General features: G+C 48.3%; 1 protein-coding gene across 2 annotated transcripts; it reads right to left on the bottom strand.

The window, feature by feature from the left end:
- Positions 1-3,156: 3,156 nt before the first annotated feature.
- Positions 3,157-20,190, bottom strand: AKR1B1 (aldo-keto reductase family 1 member B). 2 transcript variants are annotated; one of them, XM_007106178.4, is made up of 10 exons: positions 20,014-20,190; positions 11,626-11,793; positions 10,778-10,894; positions 9,688-9,765; positions 9,257-9,379; positions 8,636-8,742; positions 8,233-8,314; positions 7,590-7,673; positions 5,838-5,920; positions 3,157-3,555 (listed from the first exon to the last, which is right to left on the bottom strand). In XM_007106178.4, the coding sequence occupies exons 1-10, from the start codon at positions 20,077-20,079 to the stop codon at positions 3,513-3,515; spliced, it is 951 nt and encodes a 316-aa protein (XP_007106240.1). In that variant the 5' UTR covers positions 20,080-20,190; the 3' UTR covers positions 3,157-3,512. The 2 variants fall into 2 exon arrangements, with proteins under 2 accessions (XP_007106240.1, XP_023984811.1); XM_024129043.3 differs by lacking the exon at positions 20,014-20,190 and adding an exon at positions 19,498-19,749.
- Positions 20,191-26,367: the final 6,177 nt, after the last annotated feature.

Below are 26,367 nucleotides of genomic sequence, written 5' to 3'. Positions count from 1 at the left end.
TTATATATATAATATATAATATATATTATTATATTTATATATTATAGATAATATATATAATATACATCATATATAATATATATAATATATATGATATAATATATATCATTATATATATAATATATATATAATATAATAATAACAACATCAACAATAATGACTAGCATGTATCGAGGGCTGTGTGCAAAGCCTGGGAGATGGGTTTCACATTCATGACCTCATTTAATCCTTATGACCGCCAGGAGGGAAGCATTTGTAGATTGGGGAAACAGCGGCAGGTTAAATGATTCGCCAGAGTCATGCATCAGGAAGAGCAGAGCTGCAATGAAGATTCAGTCTGTCTGTATTCATACAATTTTTTGCTACCATCTCACGTATTTTAGGCCACTAGTCAGAACTGAGCAGCCCCTCTTTGGGTCTGAAGTACACTGATTTCACACACTAGGAGGTTTTCATCGTTAGTCATTATAAGATAAGCTCTTCATTCATCAACTCACTCGTACATGCAACTGCCATTACCAAGCGCCCACCGTGTGCCCAGGCACGGTTCTAGGCACTGCGGACACAAGGGCAAGGAAAACAGACACTGGCGCTCCCTCAGGCTCAGCTGGGAGTTGGGCTGGAGGAAGACCTGAGAAGCCAAACTCTGGGGAAGGAAGGAAGGGAAGCTTCCCTTCAGGTGCCTGAGCCCAATGTCTTCCTTGCAGCACAGCTAGAACATGCCTTCAAGGGTCAGAAAGACTAAGTGTGACCTGGAGCTGGACCCCAAGAGCCTGAGCCTCCGAAGACAGTCCCCCTAGGAAGCCTTCCCGGGCTGAGCCCAACACGGCTGGTGCTCTTCCTGGTGGTGGTCCCCCCAGGGCTCTGCTGGCAGCTCCACCATAAGCGAGGGGGCCCTCCGTTAGCGAGCACCACAGACACTGCACTGAGACAGCTCGTTTGGGAACTGTGTCAACACGAAGGACACAATTTCACGTTGAGAAACGTGAAATCAGACCTTGTGCTGTCTGAAATCAACCTGCGCCACTATTGCTCAGAGCAGACTTTCAAGTGCGGGTCTTAATCGTCCGTGAGAGTCAATCATACTTTGTTCCATCTTTCAGTTGGTCTCATTATCTTAACAATTCTACTCTTTGGCTGGAACTTTGTTTTGGTCAAATTCCAACTGTTCCATGAGTTATTTCGTGGCCCCAGCTGAGCTCCTCAAAGCAGGAACCTACACCCTTGTTCTGTAACTCCCACCGACTTGGCCCCTGGAGGGTCAGTACATTTGTGACCAGGAGTTTACTTGAGTCCTGAGGATGGGATGCAACCTGCCCAGGATGGTGGAGGGGGGATGGGGGTGGGGTTAGTTCCCCAAAGGGAAGGTGGAAAGGGGCTCTCCACTGGGAATGCAGCATCTCTATCTATGGAGACCCTCTGGTGTCTATCTGCTCCAGCCTTATGCTGCAAATACTCCTCTATCTTGTCTTCAAAATGCAGCCCCAGTCCTTTGTGACAGCTTTGACCCCCCCCTCCTCTTCCTTCACCCCAGGCGAGAGACAGTTCTTAGATATAATCGGAGGTCTTCTAGAAAGCAGGGAGGAGGGCTAGCAAAGGGCCCCTTATCTTGTTTGTGCTTCTGGCTGACTTCTCAATGGTCTTGTTTTGAGAGGTTTTTTAAGCAGGGATCTAGAAAGCAGGCATCTGATTTAAAATCTCTTACTAGTGATTACCCCAAAGTTTTTCCAAAGTGCACTTAAGCCAACTCTTGACTACCTGGAGAAATCGTTTGGGAACTAGATCACAGAGGACTTGCCACAGCTGTTAATAAAATGATAGTCTGCTCTTGGTGATTTAGAGGGTCACTGAAGAGGTTTGCAGTTTGACTTGGGATAAGGTGGGACCTGCCTATCCAGCAGTGGGGACTGGACCACAGTGACCAGTAGGTTCCAGGAAGCGAGGGGCCCAGGCAGTGAGCAGCCGTGAGTGCCTGGCGCTCTGGTCCCCCCACCTGGCTCTACCCCAGCTGCTCAGGGGCTGGGCTGCTCTCCTACATCCCTGGGTGAGACCCAGCAACCAATGTTGCCCAACTAAACGCTATCCATCTGACACACGGATAACCTACAAAGCAGTTGTCACCTAACCATAGGGGCTATAATCATCCAATAAACAAAGCCAGGAGCAAAGCAACTTATCTTTGTAAAACTTGAAGTCAACACTTGTCTATCCAACCTCCTTTCCTGGCCTTTGTTAATTTAATTCTGGATAAGGAAACATTGTTGATTTTTTAAAAAGCAACAGCATCTGTAAAAGTAATAAAAGGCCTTTACTTTTATAACCCTATTTATAGTATTCATCCATCTCTGTCACTTGAAGATACTGCGAGAAGGTGGCCGTCTACAAGCCAGAAAGAGGGCCCTCAGAAGAACCTGACCATGCTGGCACCCTGATCTTGGACTACAGGCCTCCAGAGCCTTGAGAAATACATCTCTGTTGTTTAAACCACCCAGTCTGTAGTATTGGGTTGGCCAGAAAGTTCTTTCTGGTTTTTCCGTAAAATCTCATGTAAAAACCCAAACGAACTTTTTGGCCAACCCAATAGTTTGTTACAGTGGCCCAAGCTGATACCAATTATTGATGTTTTCTTCCCTCTGGTCCAGACAATGAGCTTCATGAAAGCAGTTTCTTGTGAGTGGTGCTGCTTAGTAACCATAGGACTTTGGCCTTCACAGGTAGGAGGAACAACCAAGTAATGTGTGAAACAACAAATGGACTTGTGTTCTGGCTCGGCCGTAGAGCTGAGGCTCTCAGCCTTGGCTACACATTAGAGTCACCCAGGGATCCTGAAAACTCTTGATGTCCTGGCTACACCTGGACAAATGAGATCAGTTTCCAGGGATGAGGACCAGACATGCTAGCATTCAAAACCTCCCATCTAGTGTCTCCTCCCATAGGTGTCTCTGATGTGCAGCCAGGATGAGACCCAGACCCCTAAAGCTAAATGGGTGAAGTACCGAGGTGAGGGGTCCCCACCTAAAAGTAAAGACACCAAGCCCTCCCTCCTGTTGCAGAGCTGAGTGGCCTGCTGTATGGGTATTAACAGGAGGAAGGGTGAGGGGCAGGGAAGGCGGTACATCGTTTCAACAAACCAAAACAAAATAAACAGCATCAAACTCATAAGAGCACATTTTATTTGAGGCAAAGAAAAGTCTAGCTGAAAGGATTACAGTTCCAAGCAATCAAAATGCAATTGTTAGAGGCACTATTTTGATTTTGTAAATTCAATTTAGAAAAGGGTATTCGGGTTGTGCTTTCCCCAGATGGACAAGAAGAAGGGCAAAGAAAACTGAAGAGACTTCTAATCTACTGATTCTGCTCTTCGGACCCAACACCAAGCTGGCTGAGCCCTCGTTGGTTCGTCTGTAAGTCGCTGACCCACCGCTGAGGGACACAGGCCCAACTATACTACACACAATAAAAGTGAGGCGGGGAAAAGCCGGTCACCTGGGGAAGGGCAGGCGCCCACAGCTTCAAAACTCCTCGTGAAAGGGATAATCCTTGTGGGCGGCACAGCTATCAGGAGAAAACAGAAACACGTTAGCTTTTCGAGGAAGGGATTTTGACCATGACAAACTTCCAAGTGCCTAGGGTGTGCAGGGCGGCAAGACACGATTCCTGCCGCCTGGTAACTCAGTCTAGTTGCAGGACCAGAGAGCACCTATTGCCTTCAACAGTAACAGGGTGATAATAACATAAGAGATGTTAACAGCCTGGACACGTGACACAGCAAGTGCTCCGAACACGTGGAACAAGAAGCCACTGTCACCTCCAAAACCTCCTGGTACCAGTGGGAGCTGAAGTGAGGCCAGGAGAGTAGTTGAGGATTTGCTACAGGAAACACAGGGAGAGGGGACAGGCTGGACGTCGAGCTGGGGGTGGACTGATTGATGCAGGCGTACGTGTTGGCCAAGGTTCACAGTCCCATCTGCAGGGCCAATGGCCTGTGTTGGGAATGTAATGGCAATAGTGTTGGAAAGTCTGGCTGGGCAGAGTGTGAAAGGCCCAGGGTGAACCCTGCTTGGGGCATACAACTCTTACTCAAATATTTAGGCAATTCAAAAGTTCCCCATGGCTTTTTTTTTTTTTTTAGTATCCTATCAAACCTGAGAAATATAACACTGCCATTAGCCACAGGGGCTCAGTATAGCAATAGATGCCACACTGTGGCAATGCGTATGTACGTATGTATGTGTACATATGGTTAGAAAAAGCTTCCCAGGTGACCTGGGAATGTTGCAGCCAGCCGCTCCCTCCCTGCTCCAATCCTAACCCATTAAACATCAGTGGCCACAAGATAATCTGACAGCTGTTTCTAGAATAGCACTAGAGAGTAGAAGGAGTCTATACATAAAGGGGCCGAACAGAAAACCCCTGTGGTTTGTCTGCCCTTCAATATGCTGGGTCAGCAGCAGGAAGGGAAAAGGAAACTGAATGAACGATCAGTGATTCTCAAAGCAGAACAGATGTAAGTTGGTGACTGATTCACTTCTCTCTTCTCTCTCCCTGGCCCACTAGATCAAAAATGATTTTAGGGCTTCCCTGGTGGCGCAGTGGTTGAGAGTCCGCCTGCCGATGCAGGGGACGGGGGTTCGTGCCCCGGTCCGGGGGGATCCCACATGCCGCGGAGCGGCTGGGCCCGTGAGCCGTGGCCGCTGAGCCTGCGCGTCCGGAGCCTGTGCTCCGCAACGGGAGAGGCCACAACAGTGAGAGGCCCGCGTACCGCAAAAAAAAAAAAAAAAAATGATTTTAATGTCTAAAGGGTAAGCACGATTAACACAAACAGGGACATCAGAAAGGGCCAGTGGTAAACTCTGCTTGTGGCCTATTCCGAATCTGAGGCCATGGCGTGGCAGCAGCACACTCACAGGCATGTACTTGACCAAAGCTCAGGAGAGAGTTATCGGCCAAGATGCAAACCTGGCGGACACCTGCCAGGGCAGTGGGACGCCACCAGCGGTGCAAACCCAGAACTGGAGAGAGAGCAGAGGCTGGAAAGAGAGAGCTAGCACCCGAGCCGGCCTTAGGGAATGCTCAAATTTTGCTTAGAAGAGTAACTACTTGAGAAGAAGAGAAGAAACAAACAGAGAAGTCGGACAATAAAAATCACGAGAGAGGAGGTTCTTAGTCTCCACTGTGAAGTGGGGAGATTCTTCTTGAAAGCAGAAAATGAGTTTTAAACTGTACGGAGTTAATGCAGTGGTACAAAAACGAAAAGAGAAAAAACGACCTTCCCTGTCATCTCCCTCAGATTCCAAACTACAAGTCAGAGGGAATACAAGGAACCAGCACATATACAGCTGGAGGGGCCGAGTGATTCTCTCAGTCACATGGTTTAATCGCTGTCAGAGCTGGGATGATCATGAGCCTCAAGCACCATGGTCTTCCGACTAAAACCCTTTCATTAGTCATTAGAGATAAAGAGTCACATGCAAATTTTTCCAAGAAGGCGGGGCACGAGACACCTGGGATCATCTGGTTTCAGATGTGCCACTAAAATTTGAAAATTAAAAGTCAATATATGTGGTTACTGCAGGTTAGGCCAACAGTGCATGGGAGCGGGAGGAGAAGACATCTAGGGCAGAGCTCCCTGCATTTCCCGGGGGGCTGAGTGCGGCTCAGCTGACACAGTGTAAATGTTTCCTGCTGTACACGGAGGAGAAGGCAAGTTAACAGGCAAGGTAACATGCACAAGTCAGAGCCGCTGCAATAGCAGGGCTTGGACAGTAAGGCCTCCAGGAGTTATTCTTTCATCTGCAGCACCTGATACCCTCTCCTGGGGCTCTCCCGGGACTCACCTCACCAAGGCACAGACCCTCCAGTTCCTGTTGTAGCTGAGTAAGGTGGTCATATCCGCACTGCTCAGTTCAAAGTCAAAGACCTAACAAGAAAAAGAAAAAAAAAAAAAAAACCAACCCTCCAGTAAGCCCTGTAAATAGGCATCAAACACAGAATAGAAAAGCATACAAGCAGCTCCAGGCAGGATCACTGATGAGATGTTGCCTGGAGTCCGGAGGGGCAGGAAGGAAGACTAAACTCGGAGAAAGTTTCTTGCATGACTATTCAGAGAACGCACATGTTTTGTCTGGGTACTATGTGAACAATGAAAAGAGACCTTCCCTTCCAGAACCTCCGAACAAAATGATACTTTTTCTTCCATTTATTTCTTCCATTCATTTCAATACCTCTGCCGAGCACTTCCACAGTGATAAGCACCAGGGGGTATACAGTGATGGGTAAGAAGTGTCTTCGCCTCAGTTTACAAGGAAGCAAAGGACGAGGTAATTCAACAGCTATGCTACAGGGAATAATTAGCTGCACACTGCAGGAAAGATGCTCCACAAAGCACACAGGGAATCCAGAGGAATCAGGAAGGAATTCCAGCTGGGAAGCTGAAGGATGTGGTCAAAGGAGATGCTATTTGAGATGGGCCTAAGAAGCGAGATAAGGTCTTGACAGACAGAGAAGACGAGAAAGGCGTATCAGGTGGAGAACTTTGCCTACCCCAGGACCAGAGGAGGGCCCTCAGCTTGGATAATCGTGGAATGTGCAGAAAGAAAGCCTGCTGCATACTGTGATCACAACTGTGCAAAAATGAGCAACGACTACACAGTGAGATGCAAAATAATTACGTTAGTACTAGAGATTAGTCATTTTATAATGTTTCTTTTCTAACACCTTGAAAAAATAAAATATGAAACAAAAAATCCATCTCTAGCAGGATATGTGTTTCTGGTGGTCACTATTTTACCACTTTATTTATCTCCTCCACCCTCCCCAGGCCCCAGGGACCAGCAGCACGTGTTACAGCCACAGCCTGTGGCAGTGGAACAGGCAAAAATCAGCTGCTTGCTATGGAAACAAGAGCTGCTGGGAACCAGGGCTCAGGTGAAGACAGAGGGGGTCCTGGCGGAGCTGCTCTGCTCAGTGACAGCAGAGGCTCACGGGCGCAGGGACACTCCTGGAGAGCTCTTCTCCCAGCCCAGCCCCCAACACTGGTATGAGAGGCAGGCAGGCAGGAGGTGCCAGGAGGTCTGCTCTGCTCTGGCAGGTGCTCGGAGAGAACACCTCACCGGTGCCCTGTAAGGTCTCTGCAGGCCACGGACTTATCAGCACAGCAGTGTTTGCCGAGTGCTTACGAAGGTACCAAGCATTGCATGAAGCCCTTTGGCGCATCTTTTTTAATCTTCATGACAACTCTTGAAATAGGTACTATTTTACAGATGGGGAAACTGAGGCACAATAACTAACGGAGCCCTGATGCAGACCCAGGCAGCATCACTCAAGAGCAACATTTCTCGGCACATGACGAGTTGCCCGAGGAGCCTCAGCACAGGTGTGTGCGTGCAGAGCGGGGCCCGAGGCCCAGGGCCTGGCGGGCGCAGCACCACCTCCCAGAGGAACCACTGTCCCTAGTCCACGGTGGGCTCCCTGCCACTCCAAGAGGAGACGGGGGGAGGGGGGGCCCACACACGACCATCCAGAGGCCCTGTGAAGAGCTGGCCCCTCCTCCACCGAAGAGACCCTGGGCCGACCAGCCAGGACCTTACCTGGAAGTTCTCAGCAATGCGTTCAGGCGTCACAGACTTGGGGATCACGATCAAGTTCCTCTGCATGGGGAACCGGATCAGAACCTGTGAACAGAGGTGCCGAGTGCGTCCGGGTACCAGGAGCTCTACACTTTCATCTCACCTAATCTTACACACCCATCACCTGGAGAAAGAAACCCCAGAACTTCACAGAGAGGAAACCGAAGCTCAGAGGTGATGGGGTCACGCCCAGCAAGGGGGAGGGGAGGCGCTCAGGATCTGACCCCCGAGCCCCGCTCTCAGCCTCCTCGCCACGTGCTTCCGCATCTCCCGGGTACCTCACTGCCTGTCTGGGAACTCACTCTACCATTTGGGGGCGCTCAGCTGATCACGAGGGGCCTTCTATGAGTACAGCGATGGGTGTCCCCGAACAGCGGTGAGTGCTGACCCTCGTGCCAGCGCTCGGAGGTAGAAGGGCAGGTCCGATTATCCCCAGACCGCACGCAGTCTTCTAAGCCCCCTTCCACCACACACTCCAGGACCTGAGCCACACGTCCAGGGAGCGCCTGACAGGGCTCGGTCACTCTCCCCCGCTGGCTGATGGGAACCACCACCACGAATGCAGGAAGTTCTGGGAACAGTCATGGCCTGGAAATGGCTGTACCTGGGCTGTGGTTTTATTGTGTTTATCTGCAATCGCTTTGATCCTGGGATCCTCCAGTAGGGAAGGGTCCTCGGGCTTGGCCCTGGAGACAGAAACGCGGTCCGCGTGAGCAACCATCATCGCCACCACTCCAGGCAGCCGGCAACACTAACCCTAACCCTCATCGACCTTGGAGGGCAGCCCGCCTGTCTTCTGATTCAGAGCTCAGTTACAAACTGCCAACCCGCTGGAAAAAGAGTAGGCATCTCGCTACTGGAAACACCAACCAGGAAACCCAACAGGAGGCTGCTGGGGAGGTCTGCCCATCAGCCCCAGAAGCGTTTTCCTTGATGCTGGATTTTTCTCTGTAGCCATTTCTAATCGTCACTAGCTGACAAGAGAACACAATCCCGTGGAAACTCACCAGGGCCTGTCGGGAGAGCCAAGGGGACTGTAGGCCGTCACTACAATGCCTTTGGACTGGCAGAACTGGATTAACTTCTCCTGAGTGAGGTACGGGTGGCACTCGATCTGCAGATGCAAACAGGAGGGCTGATGGTGCCACTGTGGGCACGGGCCATGGGACACTCAGGAAGCCTCCCCATGCTAAGCCCTCCCCTCCCCAGACATAAAGTTACATGTAACCAATGTCCCAACTCCTAGATAAGCTGTAACAACTGTCTCTGTTTCCCAGCAACTGTCCTTGACATTAACAATAATAATATTGCTACTGTCGCCATGGGCCCTGAGGGTTTTTCTGGCTTTGGCCATTTATCAACTGTGACAGGTCTGAGGATCTCAATGTCTGCACACGGCTCATCTCAAGACCCCGAGTCTTCACGAGGCAGGCTCAAACCCTTTCTCTCCTGCAAGCTTCACTCCCAGATGTGTCACTATCTTTCTGAGCCATAAATCAGGACTCTGCCAGCGTCCAGGGACCTGCCTCCCGGCTGCTCCCCAGGTGACACGGACAGAAAGTGACTGCTAGGTTCACACAGCAACAAAACAGTCTCCCAAGCACAGCAGCTTCCCTGCCGGATGTTACCTGGTTAACCGCCGGCTTATATTTTAAGCCAGGTTTGTTTAAGATCTTCTCCACCTGGAGATGGTTGAAGTTGGAGACTCCAATAGCTTTCACCAGCCCTTCGTCCACCAGCTCTTCCATGGCCTAGAGACCAAAGAGGGTCTGCTTGCTGCTGACATGTGCCCAAAAGGACAAGAATCAGAAGCGCCCCTCGCACCAGTCAACTTAACAGGTCCTGCCCTATTTGGTGACAGCAAATTAGATCTTTGGGAACACAAGAGGCACCAAGACAAAAGCCAGGTTGGCTTTAATGAGACAGGAAGAGCAAAAAACAGTAAGAGAGTAACAATTACAGCGAAAGAAATGGCAGAGCCGAGTATTCACACCTGGCCCCTCGCAAGGAGACTGGGGAGCTGGCAAGGAAGGGGAGGCCAAGCCAGCGGCTGCCTTACCGTCCAGGTGTCCACAAAATCGTTGTCACTGGGAACCACGTTGCCATCCCCATCCAATGGGAAAAAGTCCTTCCCAGGCTGTGGTAACAATCAAAAACAATCAGTAACAGACCTGCATAGATCTGCTGGGGGAAGCTGCATCTTTGAAAGCAAAGTTCTAAAACAATTATTCTAAGCTACAATAGCTGGCTACGTTTTTAGAGGATAATCAAGAGCAAATCCGTGTCAGTGTGAAAAGAAATGGCAGACAACTCCTGAAGCCCCCAGACCCTTTTTCTGTCAAATGGGTTGGTGCTGACCATCAGGTGGAGATGGGCAATTCTCGGTCAGTGAGATGAAGCCTGCCGCGGATGGCAGTGTGTGGATGCGCGGGGAGGACTCAGGACCAGGATTCACGGGGCCCATGTCCTGGCTGGATCCAAGCCGACAAAACCACCACCTCACCAAGCCTTGCCAGCTTACTGTGAAAAACTAAGGATGAAAGTAAGGCGCCGATATACCACAGTGCAATAAAATAGAGTTATAGGGTAAAAACCTGCATGCTTTCAAGCTGGTTGACAAAGCAGAAAACTGAGCCCCGTGGCTAGGAAGGATGCAAAGGACATAATAACTCTGGAGTTTTTTGTGAAGAGGCAGGCTGCCGAGGTTTATCAAGCTTCCGCAGGACGGGGCGTGTGTGGAATGTAGAAACACACACAAACATGTACAGGGTATGAATGGGTATGTGTGTAGGTGCCTGAGGCAGGGGGGAGGGGCGGTCACTGATGACACCTTATGGCCATGGGCAGGAGTGTCACCTGAGTCATGTTCACCATCACAAAGTTTCAAGTTATACAATCGCCAAATAACAAAGAGCAGCACTCTTCAAACTCTGAAATGTGCATATGAGTCACCTGAGGTTGAGATTCAGAGGGCCTGGGTGGGGCCTGAGACTGAGTTCTAACAAGCCCCCAGGTGATGCCACTGCTGCTGGTCCAGGGACCATACCTTGAGCAGAGCAGCAAGGATCCACACAGACTGTCTACCTGCTCACGACCTGCTAACAGGAGAGGGTGATGCCACAGGCTACACCTGAGCCCCGGGTACCTACCTTGAAGCCAGTGGGCCAGTGAATAAGGTAGAGGTCCAGGTAGTCCAGCTTCAGGTCGCTGAGTGTCTTCTGGCAGGCGCCTTTCACCAGGTCCTTCTCATGGAACGTGCACCACAGCTGAAGCCAGCGAGAGAATGTGTCTTACCCTGCGTGCCGGAAGCGCTTTCCTGGCCGGGAGCCACACAGCTCGGGGACAGAGGACTTGCTTTCCTCTCCCCACAGCCCACCCACTTCACTGTGAGGCTATAAACAGTGGGGAGGGAGATTCCATTTCACACATGGATGCTAACTCTTCCAAAGGAAGGCAGGATGATCAGATCAAGGAAACCTTTCACAAGGACCAAACTGAAGGCACCAAATAGAATGGACAGGTCAGCAAGCCACCCCAGGCTCTAAACATGAGCTCTCTGGCCTACTCTCCCACAGGCTGGTCTTCGTGGAGCCAGCCTCACCCTCCCACCTGGTGTCCTTTGGGCACCACCAGACTCTGGGTAAAAGACAGTGGCCAGCAGCGGAGATCAGTCTGCAGATGGGAACCAAGTACCGTCCTCAAAGATAACTCCCTGGAAAGGGGGCGCCAACCCACAGCTTTGACCCCATCAGCAAGGGGCTCCAACCAATGGGTCCAGGCAGAATGTCCATCCAACAGACAGGCGACCACAGACGGGAGAGCCCTAGAGCCCTCATGGCCTTCAGTAAACACACTTCCCCTGGAAGAACTGCCTGCCGGGTGATAACCGTAGCTGTATTAGGAGGCCCCAGAGCGTGGTCGTGGCCCCTAAGCTAATGCTGCCCCGGGATGAATGTGGACAAGAACCCTCCCTCAGGCTCCCCTGCGAGCGGGGTACCTTGCTGACGATGAAGAGGTCCTCACGCTTCACCACCTGCTCCTGGAGCTTCTCCTGGATGGCCAACCCCACCTCATTCTCGTTCTGGTACACGTGGGCACAGTCAATGTGACGGTACCCAAGGTCAATCGCTACCTTCACAGCCTCCGTCACTTTGCCCGGAGGGGACTGAAAGAAACAGGAAATGGAAGGCACGGGGATAAAACCAAAAATAAAACAAAACACACAGTTTGCACACAACACAGAAGCAAGGGCAGCAGGAACCCAAGGCTCCTCCGGGGCTCCTGTTTCCTTTAAGGCTAGCAAAGGCAGGCCACGGTAAGTGTCTGAACATCCCGAGGTGAGATGCAATGTTGCTTCATTTTAGGAAAATCTGACAACCAGGTACTAGCAGCACAGATCACCTTAATTAGATGGGCCAAAGCCTCTCGCTTCCTTGTTTCTTCAGAACCCGTTGACAGTATAAAAAAATCCCCCACTCTCTGAATCTATTAGGTTCCCAAGACAGTAAGGGATACCGTTTCCTTCAAACAGCTCAAAATATTTCAAAAGCGCTGTAAATATTCACTCCAATTCCCGTTTGGTTCCCGAGTTCCGTGAGTGAATGCCTATGATTCTCTCCTTCCACGCATGGATTCTGGTATTGGCCATCACTTGTTTTTAAGCAGTTTTAAGTTTATCAAAGTCAGGAACATTACTGGTGCAGATTCAAAGGCCTGTGCTCCAATCCCACTGTGTAAGAATCTGCTTTAAGAGGTGGAGGTGGGAGGTGGGCCCTCAGAGGTATGAGCGGACAGAAATGAGTTGACAGGAGGGGGAAATGCGAGGCGTGGAAGACCACCATGTGGTTTGTGGTCAGAGCGGCAAAAAGACTGAACGCCGCCCCTGCCCTGACCATCTGCACGTGAGCGAGCAGGACAGGCGTGGGGAGTTCCCCCAGCACCCAGACTGACTGCACAGACACTCATCTCCGCGAGGCTCCTGTTCAGACCAGAAAGGTGGAAAGCAAACGCGTGTGCATCAGACGGTGGCGTGCATAGAGCGCATTCCTCTGGAGAGCTGGGGTAGAAAAGAATGACCAGGAAAACTCCCCAGGGCCACGAGCAGCTGCAGACATCTGCTGTTTTGACATCAGCTGTTGTGAACAGGCCAGGGCAGAGGAGCGGGGGACCCTCGCCCAGCTCTCTGGCCATCACGGAGGGAGTAGGGGGCGTGGATAGGCGATGCTGACCTCAGGTATGAGATCAGAAAACATCTTCAGACAATCTGGAAACCTCCTAGCTCCCTGGAGGACCCAAGAAGCTACACCTGCAGGCTTCCCCCCACCCTTCTCGGTTAAAGGAACAGAGCAGGGAAACCTTGGCATAACCAGAAGGGAGTAAGTACCACGGCCTCCTTGTGGCGTCCTGGGCACAGCTGCTGATGAGAGCAGAGCACACCCCTCCCCAGGAAAGAGAATAGGTAAGGAGACCCAGCCGGGGAACTGGCTGCCGGCGCGTCAACTCTCTTCAGGCTTGACGGCGCCCTGACTGGATTTCTCTGCGGGCCTGTACTGTGCCAGTCCGGCACCTCACAGCCCCCAACCCTGGGCAGAGGGTCAGGAACCTTTCCCAGGCCCAGCCCAGCCCCACGCTGCATCTACCACAGCGACTGGCGCAGGGCCAGAGACATGACCCCAGCCAGGCCCATGAGAATCAATCTTTGGACTTCAGCTGATGCTACCAAGACAAGATTTCCTTCTGCTGGGGTCCCGGTGCTGGAAGCATGTGAGCCAGGAGCTGCCAGAGGAAAGTGGGGTTGAGGGACAGATGAGGGTTGGTGAGAGACGGCTCCTGGGCACATCTGTTATAGCCTTGAATCTGGTACACCTGACATCATTTTGTAAGTCAATGAATCCCCACCCGGACACATTTTTTTTCCTGCTTAAGATTAAATTGGTTATTCAGTTCCTTGGAACCAGAAGAGTGCAGAGTAGGATAATCAAGGCTGCTGAACAATTGACAAAAAAACTTAAAAACACGTTCTTGTGATGTTTTTATAGAGAAGCCAAGGACAGAAATGACCTTCAAGAGGTCACGAAGAAGCTACAGCTCCCTGACCCTTCCCTGGACAGAGGGCTGATTAGCGAGAGAAGCACGTGATGAGAAGCTAAGCCCAAACTGCTTTCAAAGGGGAAAGCAAAGCAGAAGCGAGGACTGTCACGCGTTTTACAAATTAAATTTGTACAAGCTGTGGCAATTCATAAAAAGACTCTTGCGAACGGGTGCTACATGCCGGCCTCCCCTTTTCAGAGACGGCTTTGCAGCAGTGGGGACTAAGGCTGCCTGTGGCCACCGGCTCTGTGTGCAGCCGGGAACCAATGGCTCTCACCTGGGCTGGGCGGGCCAGGCCCGGCTCTGGGACAGGCATTAGAAGGCTTGTGCCAGGGCAGATATGTCACAAAATGGAACCTGCCCCGTGTGGTGTTTAGCCCACAATGGCTCAAACTGAAAACAACAACAGCTGCCATTTGTTATGGATCAATTTTCACTAGTTTTAAATGTATTATTGAATTGAATCTTCACCACGACCCTGGTAGATACTGTTATCTCTGTGGATAAGGGAACTAAGGTGCAGAGAGGTTACGAAACTGGTCACGATGGTGCAGTAAGATGTCAGGATTCAAACCCTGGCGTGAGGACCTGAGAGCCAGCCTCTGCTGAGACGTCTGTGTACTCTGGGGTGGACCCCAAGAGGCTGTGAGACACTGGTCAGGAAGAGGACAAGTCTCCTGGGCTTGGAAAATCATCCTCTGAGATGAAAATATACCAGAATCCACAAACTATGTTCAATACTATCTCAATCAAGAGCCCTTCCCACAAAGAGACTAAACTTACTTCCCTCATCACTTTAAGATACGTTAAAAAATGACTCAATAAACTTGGGAATGCTAACATACAATTACACCATCTCCCCATCCCATGTCCACATTGAAAACTGCCCACGGAAGGCAGGGGTCCAGACTGAGACTTCGAAAAGAAAATAAATCGTAAAGATCTGTTTCCATACATCTAATAGGAAATCTGCAGAAAACCAGTAGAGGAAACACCCAAGTTATAAATAACCAAGTTATACAAATCCTTTAAATTTATTTAAAAAAAATAATACAAATAATACAAATCCTACAGACAAAATCATGTTTGAAATTCATTTCTGCCACTAATCTGCTCTGTGACTTGGCCACATGCACCTATTCCCATCCTTCTCAGACCTTACAGCTCCAAAGCTCTAGCTTGGGCAGCAACTTGATGATGTTCTGGGCTGATGGCACCAAGTGACAGTGATGACAAGTCTCTGCCCCTGAGGCCCCCATCAGCTTCACAAACTGGGCCTATTTCCTTTTCATATAACACTCCCAGGCCAGGTAGTCCCAACTCGGAAAACTACTGTCGGTCTCCCTCTCCCTCTCTCTCTCTCTCTCTCTCTCTCTCCCCCTCCCTTTAAAAACCTAATCATCTTCCACTTTGCTTGTAGCCCATGCTAGTTACTTTAAGATAACATCCCTCCCTCTATTCCCTCTGCAAGTCAAAAACAAAAACAACAAAAACACCACAGATCCAAAGGAGAAAGGTTATAAAACAATGTCATTGGTAAAAGCAAAGTATCTCAGAGGTTGAATCCTCTGCAGTTTTAACATGGGGATTTCTGGGAGGAGAGGACTGTGTCCTTTCTGACGTTTTTTTTTTTTTTGAAATTTTCTCTAGTTAGCAGGTATCGCTTTTGTAATGAAGGAGGTGGGTAGGGAACAAAGGAAACTTCACTTTGGGGAAGAAAAACCATCCTGGGTAAGAAGGATGAGAACAGTGTGCCAATGGTAACCCTGGAGCAAGAAACAGGTAACCATAACTTTTTTTTTTTTTTTTTTTAATTTTTATTTTTGGCTGCGTTGGGTCTTTGTTGCGGTGCACGGGCTTCTCATTGCAGTGGCTTCTGTTGTTGCGGAGCGCAGGCTCTAGGCACGTGGGCTCAGTAGTTGTGGCACGTGGGCTCAGTAGTTGTGGCCCACGGGAGCGCAGGCTCTAGGCACGTGGGCTCAGTAGTTGTGGCTCGCGGGCTCAGTAGTTGTGGCTCACGGGCTCTAGAGCGCAGGCTCAGTAGCTGTGGCGCACGGGCTTAGTTGCCCCACGGCATGTGGGATCTTCCCGGCCCAGGGCTCGAACCACTGTCCCCTGCATAGGCAGGCGGATTCTTAACCACTGAGCCACCAGGGAAGTCCCCAACCATAACTTTTGACGTGAACTTAGATTAATAAAGAAATAGGGCATCAATCTCTAAGGCCTTGAAAACTAACATATTCTGGAAAAGCTGTCACTGAAAAACAGTTTAACCTCTTCTAATTAAACCAGCTTTTCTTCAGAGAAACTCAACCTGCATTTAAGAGAAACTAAGCTTATTCCTTATTATTGGTTTTGTTTAAATACTAGTGATGTCACAATATAATTTTCTGGTTTTCACTGTAAATATAAAGCATTTTAACGATGCATGTTAAACAGACATCTGTGACCTAATTTCTCAAAATGTATTCCAGGTTCCAATTAATTTACTTAGAATCTTCTGGAAGAGGAGCTGGCAAACTTTTTCTGAAAGTGGCCAGACAGAAAATATTTTAGGCCTTGTGGGCCAAATGGTCTGTCATAACCGCTCAACTCTGCTGCTGGAGCAGCACAAAAGCAGTCATACACAATATGTAAAGGAATGAGATGTGTTCTAATAAAACTTTATTTACAAAAACAGGCTGTGGCCTGCGGTTTACCAAACCCTGAGCTGCTGGAAGAGCATACAAAGAAATGGGGATTAGGCAACAGTCCCAGCCTTGATTTGTCCTAACTCCTATTCACAAATAACATTCTGGCTTCCAATTCAGCCCCTCAATAATAAAAAGGTATTCTGATATTGAACACAGATATTCTGGGGACTAAAAGGGTTTTAGGCCCTGCTCTAATTTAATCAGTTGACAATACAGTCCCGATCAACTTGGGGTAAACCTGAGTGAGCTGGGCCTGCTCGCCTGCCCTGTGCTTACACACAACGCTCCCACTCCGCACAACTGGGAGACCTGGATCTGGCAGTTTTGTATCAACAAGGCTTAAAATCTGCCACACTCATAAGACTCCAACAACATAAGCATCTGGCAGAACCCTGAGAATGGCAACAATGTGCAATTTTTCGCGTCAACAGAGACGCTTTTCATTGTTTGGTGCAGAGAAGCCAACCTCACTTGGCTTATCATGTTCAACTATGTCCAAATTTATTTTACAGTTTAATAACGTAAACCACAATTTCCAATGATAAAGAGCATTCTGCTGAAGAATCTTTTTCATTGCCTTATCACAGGAAAACAGTCAATTCTGGCTATGGATTTTACACCAAAGCTCATAACTCGGTTTGGCAACAAACACAGACCAACTTATGAAACCAAGATTAACTTCCTCCCACTCAATGTGAATCAATCTGTCCTGAATTCCAAGACATCACTGTCTCCACTTGCTTGAGATGGGGATGGACCAGGAATGGCCCTGGGCAGGCAGGACTTATTTAAGTATCTTTGACCTTGAAGAGCTCCAGGTGTAGGCCCGCAGGGAGATGAGGCTGGTGAACAGAAAAACAAGCTACTGTTTTAGCTCCAGTGCCAGCACCTCTGCCCTCTCCCCCTCCCCCAGGCCGGGATCTCAGGCCATCATGAGCTTGCCTTGATTTCTTTCTCAGCATTTTCTCCTTTTCTTAAAGGAAGTGATATCACCTTCAAAGAGGCAAAAATTGGTTTATCAGCGGCAAAAAATAATCTTAGCTTATAAAATGGTTTGTGGCCCGCCAAAGAGCCACTGGACACAGACAGATGTACAGTCTATCTGCGATGTTGAACTTTACTGGGGGGGGCTAGAAATTAAGGAAAAATGTCTCAAAGGCTCCTGGGTGCGGGCAGATACAGAGATAATGGAAAAGAGATGGAGAAACTCTACCTCCATTCCTAGGTTTCGAGTATGTGGGTGAGTTACAGCGGCCATTTACTATCAGCTTTTCAGCTAGGGCCAAACATTTATCAGCAACAGGACACTGGTCAGCATCAGAAGTAACCTCTGTTTTAGTCGCTTCCTGGCAATACAATGCTCGTGGCTTATTTACCGTCCATTGGGGACGTCAAGCTTGCCAAAGGAAACTGCCTCTAAGCCACATGGGCTCTGAGGCAGAGATGCTCTCCCATCGGCCTGAAACCTTCACCTCCAAAGAGAGAACGGAGAGTGTGAGGACCTTCAAAGGAACAGTGACTGGAGACTCCCAGAGCCCCACCAGGAGTCTGAAGGATACAACACAGCCGCCGTCACATGGAAGATCCACAGGAACGAGGTGCTGTACCCACCCCCAGAGCTTCCCCCAGTTCTCACAAAGATAAGCAAACGGTATTTAGGTAACCCCATTTTCGTCCAGCATCTGTGAAGGAATATATACACACACACTGGGGAAAGGTATTAAAACACTATTCATATACCTTTTTTACTTGAAAAAAAAAAAGGAAATCTACTCCAAGCCCATACTTATACCATTTCACTGTCACCTCCCCTACCACGCCTCTACACAATTCCGTACAACATCTCCTCGCCGCCCCCAAAATCCAGTTATCTTACTTCTTCGTATTAATTCAACACATATCTTTAGGGTACCTACAATTTACCAGGCACCTTGAGCAGTGCTGTAAATAGTTGTGACCAAGGTAGACGTGCCCTCAATGAACTCAGTCTGCTAGAATGAATGATCTAAATGTACAGATTTTATAGAGCTATCTTAACTAAATATACAGCTTTGGGGTTGGTGGGGGGAGTGTTCAATGCTCAAGCAAATGATTTAAAACCCGCTTTTATCAACTTTTACTCCTTATTTACCCCAGCCTAGTGATTTTGAAATGATGAACCTAAGGTCAGGACCAAAATTTCTGAAACCGCGAGCTTAGAATAAAAATATTGGAATGCATCCCACCCAGTAAGGTTTAAGTATTGTTTTGTGGAACTTTTGTTCCAGTTACATGTGATGGTGGTTCACCATCGTAAAAACTGTAATTTGCCATTGCCAACAAAGTGTCCGTTCACATCCATTCCAAGAGAATAACCTGAGACAGATGCAGTTTAACTTGGTACAATGGTCATAATTCAATTACACCCTTAGAGCCACCACTGGGCTTCTGGAAGGAAACACAAGTCACATATACTCTGATCACTTGGGCCAAGAAACACTTTCTGTGTGAGACAACTCTACGACCCTGTATTCACCCTTATATTTACAAATTTTCAACTGCAGGTTTTCGGGTTGAGGTAAGCACCATCCGCTGCTCTATTTCAAACCATTCCACGGCGCCCTCAATCCATGCAGTCTTTTCTTCTCCTTGTCTGTGTGTAAATAACCAATGCCCAATCCAATATTCAAAGCTCCAAGGAAAACCCGGGTCACAGCTGTGCAATGTAATATACAACACCCGAGGCTAACTTATAAACGGCTTAAAATTATTGGGTTTTCCCTCGGCGCCCATGATACCACCCCTCTGTGCTCCCTAATTTTCAGATACTCAGATTACCCTTTTCACTCCTAACCGTTTCTTGGGGACTCTGTGAAGAGATTTCAGTGGTACCGAGGTCTCCGAAGACCGTTTTACTACTGATGGCAGCTCGCAGTTTTGCACGGGCGGGAACCTCCCGGCCCAGATTCTCCGCCCAGCACACTACACCCCGAGGGGCACGCCCAGCTCCGGGGGGCTCAGTGGCTCGCGTCTGGGGACATGTAAATAGACGGATCCTGGGCAAACTCGTGCCGCCTAATTGAATCACCTGCAGTCTCCGAGCTTACCTTGGGACGCTTATTCCTGAGGGAGCAAAACCGGAAACGATTTAGGACAAACTATTTCGAAGAAAGACAAAGGAGCGGGCGTAAGAGGTGCCGTTGAGCGAGGGACGCAGGAGCCCAAGGCTCTTCCCCCTCCATCCTCGGGGCCACAGCAGCGGGGACACGGGACGCCTCCTTCGTTCGGCGCCCCGTTAGTGACTTTCCAGCTGGGGTCGGATTCAAAGTGCGGCCCGCGGGTCCCAAGCACCAGGGTTACGGGGTCGGCCGCCCGTGAGGCGTTCTCAAGCCCCCCACGCAAGGCCCCTGGGCCGAAACCGCAGGCCAGCGCCCTGCCCGCCTCGGCGTCCAGGTTCCCGCACTGCAGGCCCGATCCCGCCGGGGGCCCGGCCAGCCCGAGCGTGGCTCCTCCCTGGCGGGGCGTCCGCGGCGGGGTCGCTCAGGGTCACTGGAGGTCTCTCCCCGCCCCAGGCCGCGCCGAGCCTGAAGCGAGCCCCGGACTGCGCTCCTCAGGGCACCTACCTTCCAGGTGCCCAGCCCCAAGATGGGCATCTTTGCGCCGGTGTAGAGCACGAGGTGGTTGGCCATGACTGCTGAGCTCCGCTGACCACGACCAGAGGACCATGCAGCCCAGGCTGTAGCGCGGTCCTTTATATAGCCGGTGAGGCCCGCAGAAGCGGCGGGTACGACAGGCGCCCGGCTACGCAAAGGCGGCTTCTGATTGGCCCGCCCGCCAATCAGGATGCAGAGCTTCTGTTAGCCCGGGGTGGGGTGAATCTGCGGGGAAGCTCCTCCTGCTAGGTCCTAGAGGGACCGGATTCTTTTCTAGCCAGTGGTTCGCTCACGCCCCACGCGGCGCAGCTGGCCCAGCCAACTGCTGTGGAGCGTGGAAACGCGAATGTTTTAGCAAAAGTAACAGACTTACCATAAATAAGTAGCCTGGGAAGGGGTTTTTGTTTCATTTTTTAAAAGCGCGCATATGGGTACCTTTGTCTATTGTTCAAGACCAGTATCGTGCTCTTTGGGAATTTGACCAAAGCCGCGTCTTTAATGCGTAGGAACACACAGACTGCTGCTGTAGTTTAGCACACTTTGCTCTTAGAAAGGTGCACGCCAGAGAAGTGGCTTGCAATCTTGCTGCAAAACATCATCTGGAGATTAGCGTTTGTCCAGCCTGTGTGTAGCCTCCTAGGGCTAACTTCACACTCCACCCTAGATGTGAGCTGTGTCTGTACACACTGACTGTGGTTCAGCAAGCCTTCCTCCAAAAGCCAGCATCTCTTGAGGTTAGAAATCCCTGATGAGCTTAATCCAGAACACAGAGAGGACATTCAGTCTTTGGTAAGTATGACTCCATCAAAGCAGCACATTTCATACATGGTAACTTAGCGAAGCTCTCTAGATGAATAAGGCAGAAACCTACAAAAAAGTTAACTTCAATATTGTAGCTTCAAAATATTCCGAATTAGGAGGTGCTAGATAATAAATTAATCGGCCTTCATTGGCAGGTGGGAAAACACATTAGTTTCCAAGAGAACCATAGGAAAGTTGCTGGAAGAGCTTTGTAGACAATTTTGGATTCTTTCCAACAACGCTTCTCCATGATGCTGCACCGGACCTCAAATTTTATCTTTCTGCTCCATCTCCCTCTAATATTTCCCCTAATTATTCAAGATTGGGAACTACCTCTGCCCGGTAATGACTCAGGAACCAGACCTCTCTAAACTCCATTCTGGTGATTTTCCGTTTAGTGACTTCTAAAAAGTGCCCCCCTAGGAAAAATGTATACAAAACAGACTAGCCCCGAGATTTTTTTCCTTTTGACTTTTATAAAAACTGTTGTTAGTAGGCAAATTCTGATACTATTTGTCCCCCCAATAATAGAATTTTAATTTGAGCCTACCGCTGGGAATTTGGTTTGTGGTAAAACAGCAGTAGCCTACCACGCTGAATTCATAAGCTCTTTGTTGGCATAGAGGTTGCTGTCCAAAGTCACCCTGAGTGACCAGGTTGCTATACACAGAGGGGTTATCTGTTAGGGATGTAGATTCATTATGAATGGCTTTGTTGTTCTTTCCTTGATGATTGAGTTTACAAGTTGACTGCATGAAAGCATAACTGGCTAAAACTGGAGTATTCTGACTGGGCTATCAAATGTAAAAAGCCAGACCTGTGGATCTTCTATAGCAAAAATAGTACTGTATTTGGGACATACTGTTTTGATAGGCCCTGTTGCCTCTGTAATCTTTGTAAAATGACATTGTACACATATCAAAATTATTCTTTAAAAAACCATCAATGGAATTCTACTGAGAAACATTCTAGTAATTCCTATTAAGAGCAATATGAATCTTAATGTACTCAAAACCAATAATACCATCATGAGAACCAGTAATCTCATCCTGAGGAAATAATTTGAAAGGAAAACACACATACATGCGCGCGCGCACCCACACACACACACACACACACACACCATACTGTAGGGATAGGGCTGGGACTGGGGTGAGGCAAGTGAGGTACTTAGGTGATAAATTGCAGGCCTGAATGTGGACACCTCCTTAAACTTTCTACCCTTGGCACTTCACTTGCCTCACCCCAGTCTAGCCACACACACACACACACACACACACACACAAACCTGTATGGATGAAAAACAGTTCTATACACATAATGTAAAACTGTAAATGTCCAATAATAGCAAGAGATGAAGTGTAGCCATTAAAAGTGAAGACAATTTAGATCTAAAGTGTATATGAAATAACACTAAGGTGAAAGTAGAAAACAAAATCTTAAATAGGACATGATTACAAACATGAAGAAAACAACATGTAACATATGGATAAAGTTAGGAATAAGCCAAATGTAAGGGAGGATACTCTTTGTCAGATTATTTCATTAATAAACATTTTTTGCAATTAAAAGACAATTTTCTATTAACTACAGGATAAAACTTAAACTCTTTAGCTTGGCATTCAAAGTCCTGTGAAATCTAGTATAATTCTGTAAATATATGAGAAACTACCAAATTGTACACTTTTAATAGGGTGCATCTGATGGCATGTGAATTATGTCTGCAAAAAGCTGTTATCAACAAACATACAAAGTTTACATGCTACCTGTCCACACAGGCTGCTGGAGGTGCAAGGAGGCAGTAGGCTCTATTCACAGTCCCTCAAGGAACCAGGCTAGAGGTTCCACCACATTGTTTCACTGCTGCCCCAACCCAAGTCTTCAGGGTTTGCCTCAGGACAGCCAAAGAGCACCAGGAAGTCACAAATGAGTAATGAATTGCTCAGGCCTGCAAGTGGCACACATCACTTCCATCTACAATCTATTGGCCAGACCTACTTGCAAGGTCCTGCCTATCTTCAGTGAGATGGGCAAGTGTCATCTTCCTGTGTGCCAGAAAGCAGAGGAGAAGAGAATACAGTAGAATACAGTAAGCGACAAAGTCTCTTCCACAAGGACAAATTGAGCCCGTATGATGTTTCAGGTACTGCTTTAGGCACTTTACATACATTACATGAAGGTGCTGTTGCTGATAGTAATAATATAATAGCTAATTTCGATTGAGCTTTACTATGTGCCTGGCACTGTTCTACACGCATTGTGTGCATTAAACCATTTAATCTTCATAACCACTCTTTGCAGTGGGTACTATTATTCATCCGTTTTACACATGAGGAAACTGAGGCACAGAGAAGGGAAGTAAATGGCTAAGGCCTCATAGCAAGTAAGTGACACGGTCAAGATTTAAACCCAAGAAGTTTGACTATATGGCCCCTGAACTCTTAACCACTACATCGATGGCTTTCAAGTTATTTTACCATGACTCACAGTAGGAAATACGTTATGTGCGTCAACTGAAAAAAAAATGCACAGCCTAAAAGTTGAGAATTATGTTTTATTCAGCAGACTTGCTGAGGGAGACAGCCTCTCAGGGAGCTCTGAGGACTGCTCCAAAGAGGTGAGGGAGGAGCCAGGATATGTAGGAGTTTTTGCAACAAAGACCTGGTAGTCGGAACATCAAAAGATTATGGTTAATTAAAGAAAACCAGATATCTCAAGTTAAGGAATTTAGAAATTTTCTATGTATGGGAAGATGCAAGAGTCTGGGCTCATTGAAGTTATCCCTTTGACATGCACCTTAGCTCTCTAGGGACAGTATCCTTCTTTTTTCCATCCTGAATCCCCTCAGGTGCACCGTTGGGGGTGGCTGCCAGTGGCTGATGGCTTGATGGCCACAACATTCTTTTTTTACCGATATGGCAGGTGACATTCTTCGTTCACATATGTGACACAGCGCACATGTATGTCTATATCACAGACACCAAAGACCCACAAAACAATTTTCATCCTTATTTTCTGTGGCACACTCTGATATTGCATATTCTGTTTTGTTTTCTTTTTCTAGTATGGATCGCAGCCATGATTCACTCCTGATTCCATGATAAATGATTTCGTGGTCCCCTACTGAGTCACGGCCTCCAGTTTGGAACTCTGCCCTCCCTCCATACCGTGGCCTCACCACTACTCCCCATTTCAGGTAGCAGGAGAACTGTGAGAACCACGCACCGGGCACCTGACAACAGCAGCCACAGGAGAAATCCACGGGGTGAGTATTCCTGTCATGCCAACAAAGGCGTCTTTCTCCCCAGTCTGCCCACTCCATCCTTCGGTATCCTTGGCTGAGCGATCGTCAGTTTGGAATGAGAACGCCTGAGATTGGTCCTCTGGAAGTGGGAAGCAGGGAGAGACAAAAGAGGAAGAGCGTGGAGGTCACAGGAAAAGGACAGAGGTTTCAGCTCCTGTCATGGAGTGGGCTGGACATAAGAAGCTCAGGGAACTGGTCTGTCGGGGAGCCGTGTCAATATTTATTTATGTTTGCTTGCAAGATGAGGTTTAGATGGCAAACATCATTGGGAGAACTGTCAATATTAACCTTCCTCATAGACTCATAGATACTGCAGAATAGCAAAAAAAAAAAAAAAGAGAAACAAACATTGTGTCACCTTTAGCACAACCGTTCAATAAATTCTTGTGAATAATAATATCCATGGGTGCCTTCCATGTATCAGGCACTTCAAATTCATTGTCTCATTTGACCCTTACAACCTCCTGGTCAAGACAACTGACTATTCCTTTCCCATTTGGGGCATTGAAGAAACTGAGGTTTGGTAATATTAATTGGCCCAATACCAACAAGTTAGTTAAGTGGCCTTCTTTTAAAATTTTGATATTTTGTTCATCATGGAGTTTTTGGCATTAATTTCAATTTTTTTAATATTGCATTAAAATGTAGTCTATCTCGATTCCTGAGATTTTTGGCGCCCTCCTCCCCTTAAATTCCGCATAGAGGCAAAGGCCTCCCTCACCTCACATTGCCTAAGAGCATCAAAATAAAAAGGAACCAACCCCCAGGGGTGGAGTTATTCGCACAGAGCATTCATTACCCACACCACGAGCACTGGTGCCTGCCACACTCTTACAGCGCATGCGTGAGATAACGTGTGAGCATCTGTGGGCTTCGGCACAATTTCCTGATCCTGCAGCAGTGACTCCACCCTTTTTCTTCCAGTCAAAAAAGCCTAAGAGAAAGCAGATGACTGAGGGAGGCATTGTATGAAATGCCTAAGGCATTAATGAATTCTTTATCCTGAGGTGGGGTGGCCCAGTGGCTGAGAACCTCTGCGGCCTGCGGCTCCTGCTTTCCGAGCGAGGGGACTTAGTACACTAGTGGCAAGAGGAGAGACTTACCCATCCGTCACTGCGAGGGGAATGGGCCGCGTAGCGTTGCCACATCTGGCTCCCTGTGCACCGATGCCGAATAGCAATACGGAGACAGAGAATTGGAAGATAAGAAATAAAGAGGCTTTTTATTTTCTTTGCCAGGCCAAGGGAAGACACAGTAGGCTAACGCCTCAAGAACCGTGCCTCCCTCCTCGGGGAATCGGAGAAGATTTTATACGTGGGGCTCGCAGTCCGCAGTCCGGGGGTATGTGATAAGGATCAAAGTAGTGAAGGTCTTGCGTTTCTTTTCTTCTGCAAATTCATGGCCAAAGCTGGCATCAGGTCGCTCAGCAACCGGATCTGATGTCCCTGAAGCTATCGGCCCGTGACCGTCTTTCTGAAATGAAGAAGTGCTACAAGGGAGCGTAGGGGGAGAAGAAATGTCAGGTGCAAATGGTAATTCGTATGGAGTCAGAGAGTAGTCAGCTTTGTGAAGGACAAGTCTAGCTACAAGTGTTTGTTAGTAGTAACAGCTAAAGAATAACCAAGATTGCTTAACTCTTTCAGGCCTGTTTATGTTGTTTCCCCAGCCTGTTCATTGTTTCCTTATTTTCCTTGTTGATCAGAAAAGTCTCATTTCTATTTTTGCTGCAACAGTAGTGCAGATAAATAAGTCTCCTGCACTCCAATTTAGGAATAGGTTACTGGTGAGACTGAGGGGTCTCCTCATTTATCTGGGGTCCTGGTTTTGGAGGGGGGGAGTGGGGTGGGTGCAGGTCAGTGAACCTACAGAATTGCTAACACAGGTTCTGGTATTTGTAGGCAGCTTGTCACTCCCCATGAGCGTGGACTTGGATGACATGATTGATAACTTCCTGGCTGCCAGCCCCTGTTTCATCCTCAGTGGCCAGCACCATACCTGTCCTGAGAAAATCTACTAGAAGAAAAGATCTCTGTGCATAGGTAAAGCACATGTAGTATTAGCAAGTTTGGTACCTTTATGGAAGAAGTGTATTCAGTCAACAAATTCAGTCACATATCCAATAAATATTTACTGAATGTTTAATGCCAACAGTTACTGTTTTAGGTCCCGGGATTACAGAGATAAACAGGACAGTCTCTGATCACATGCAGCTTCCTTTC

Source organism: Physeter macrocephalus, chromosome 5, assembly GCF_002837175.3.
Source record: "Physeter macrocephalus isolate SW-GA chromosome 5, ASM283717v5, whole genome shotgun sequence".
In the NCBI taxonomy this organism is placed as follows: Eukaryota; Metazoa; Chordata; class Mammalia; order Artiodactyla; family Physeteridae; genus Physeter; species Physeter macrocephalus.
The sequence above is the reverse complement of the archived record's forward strand: the minus strand, read 5'-3'. Positions and strand labels throughout refer to the sequence as shown.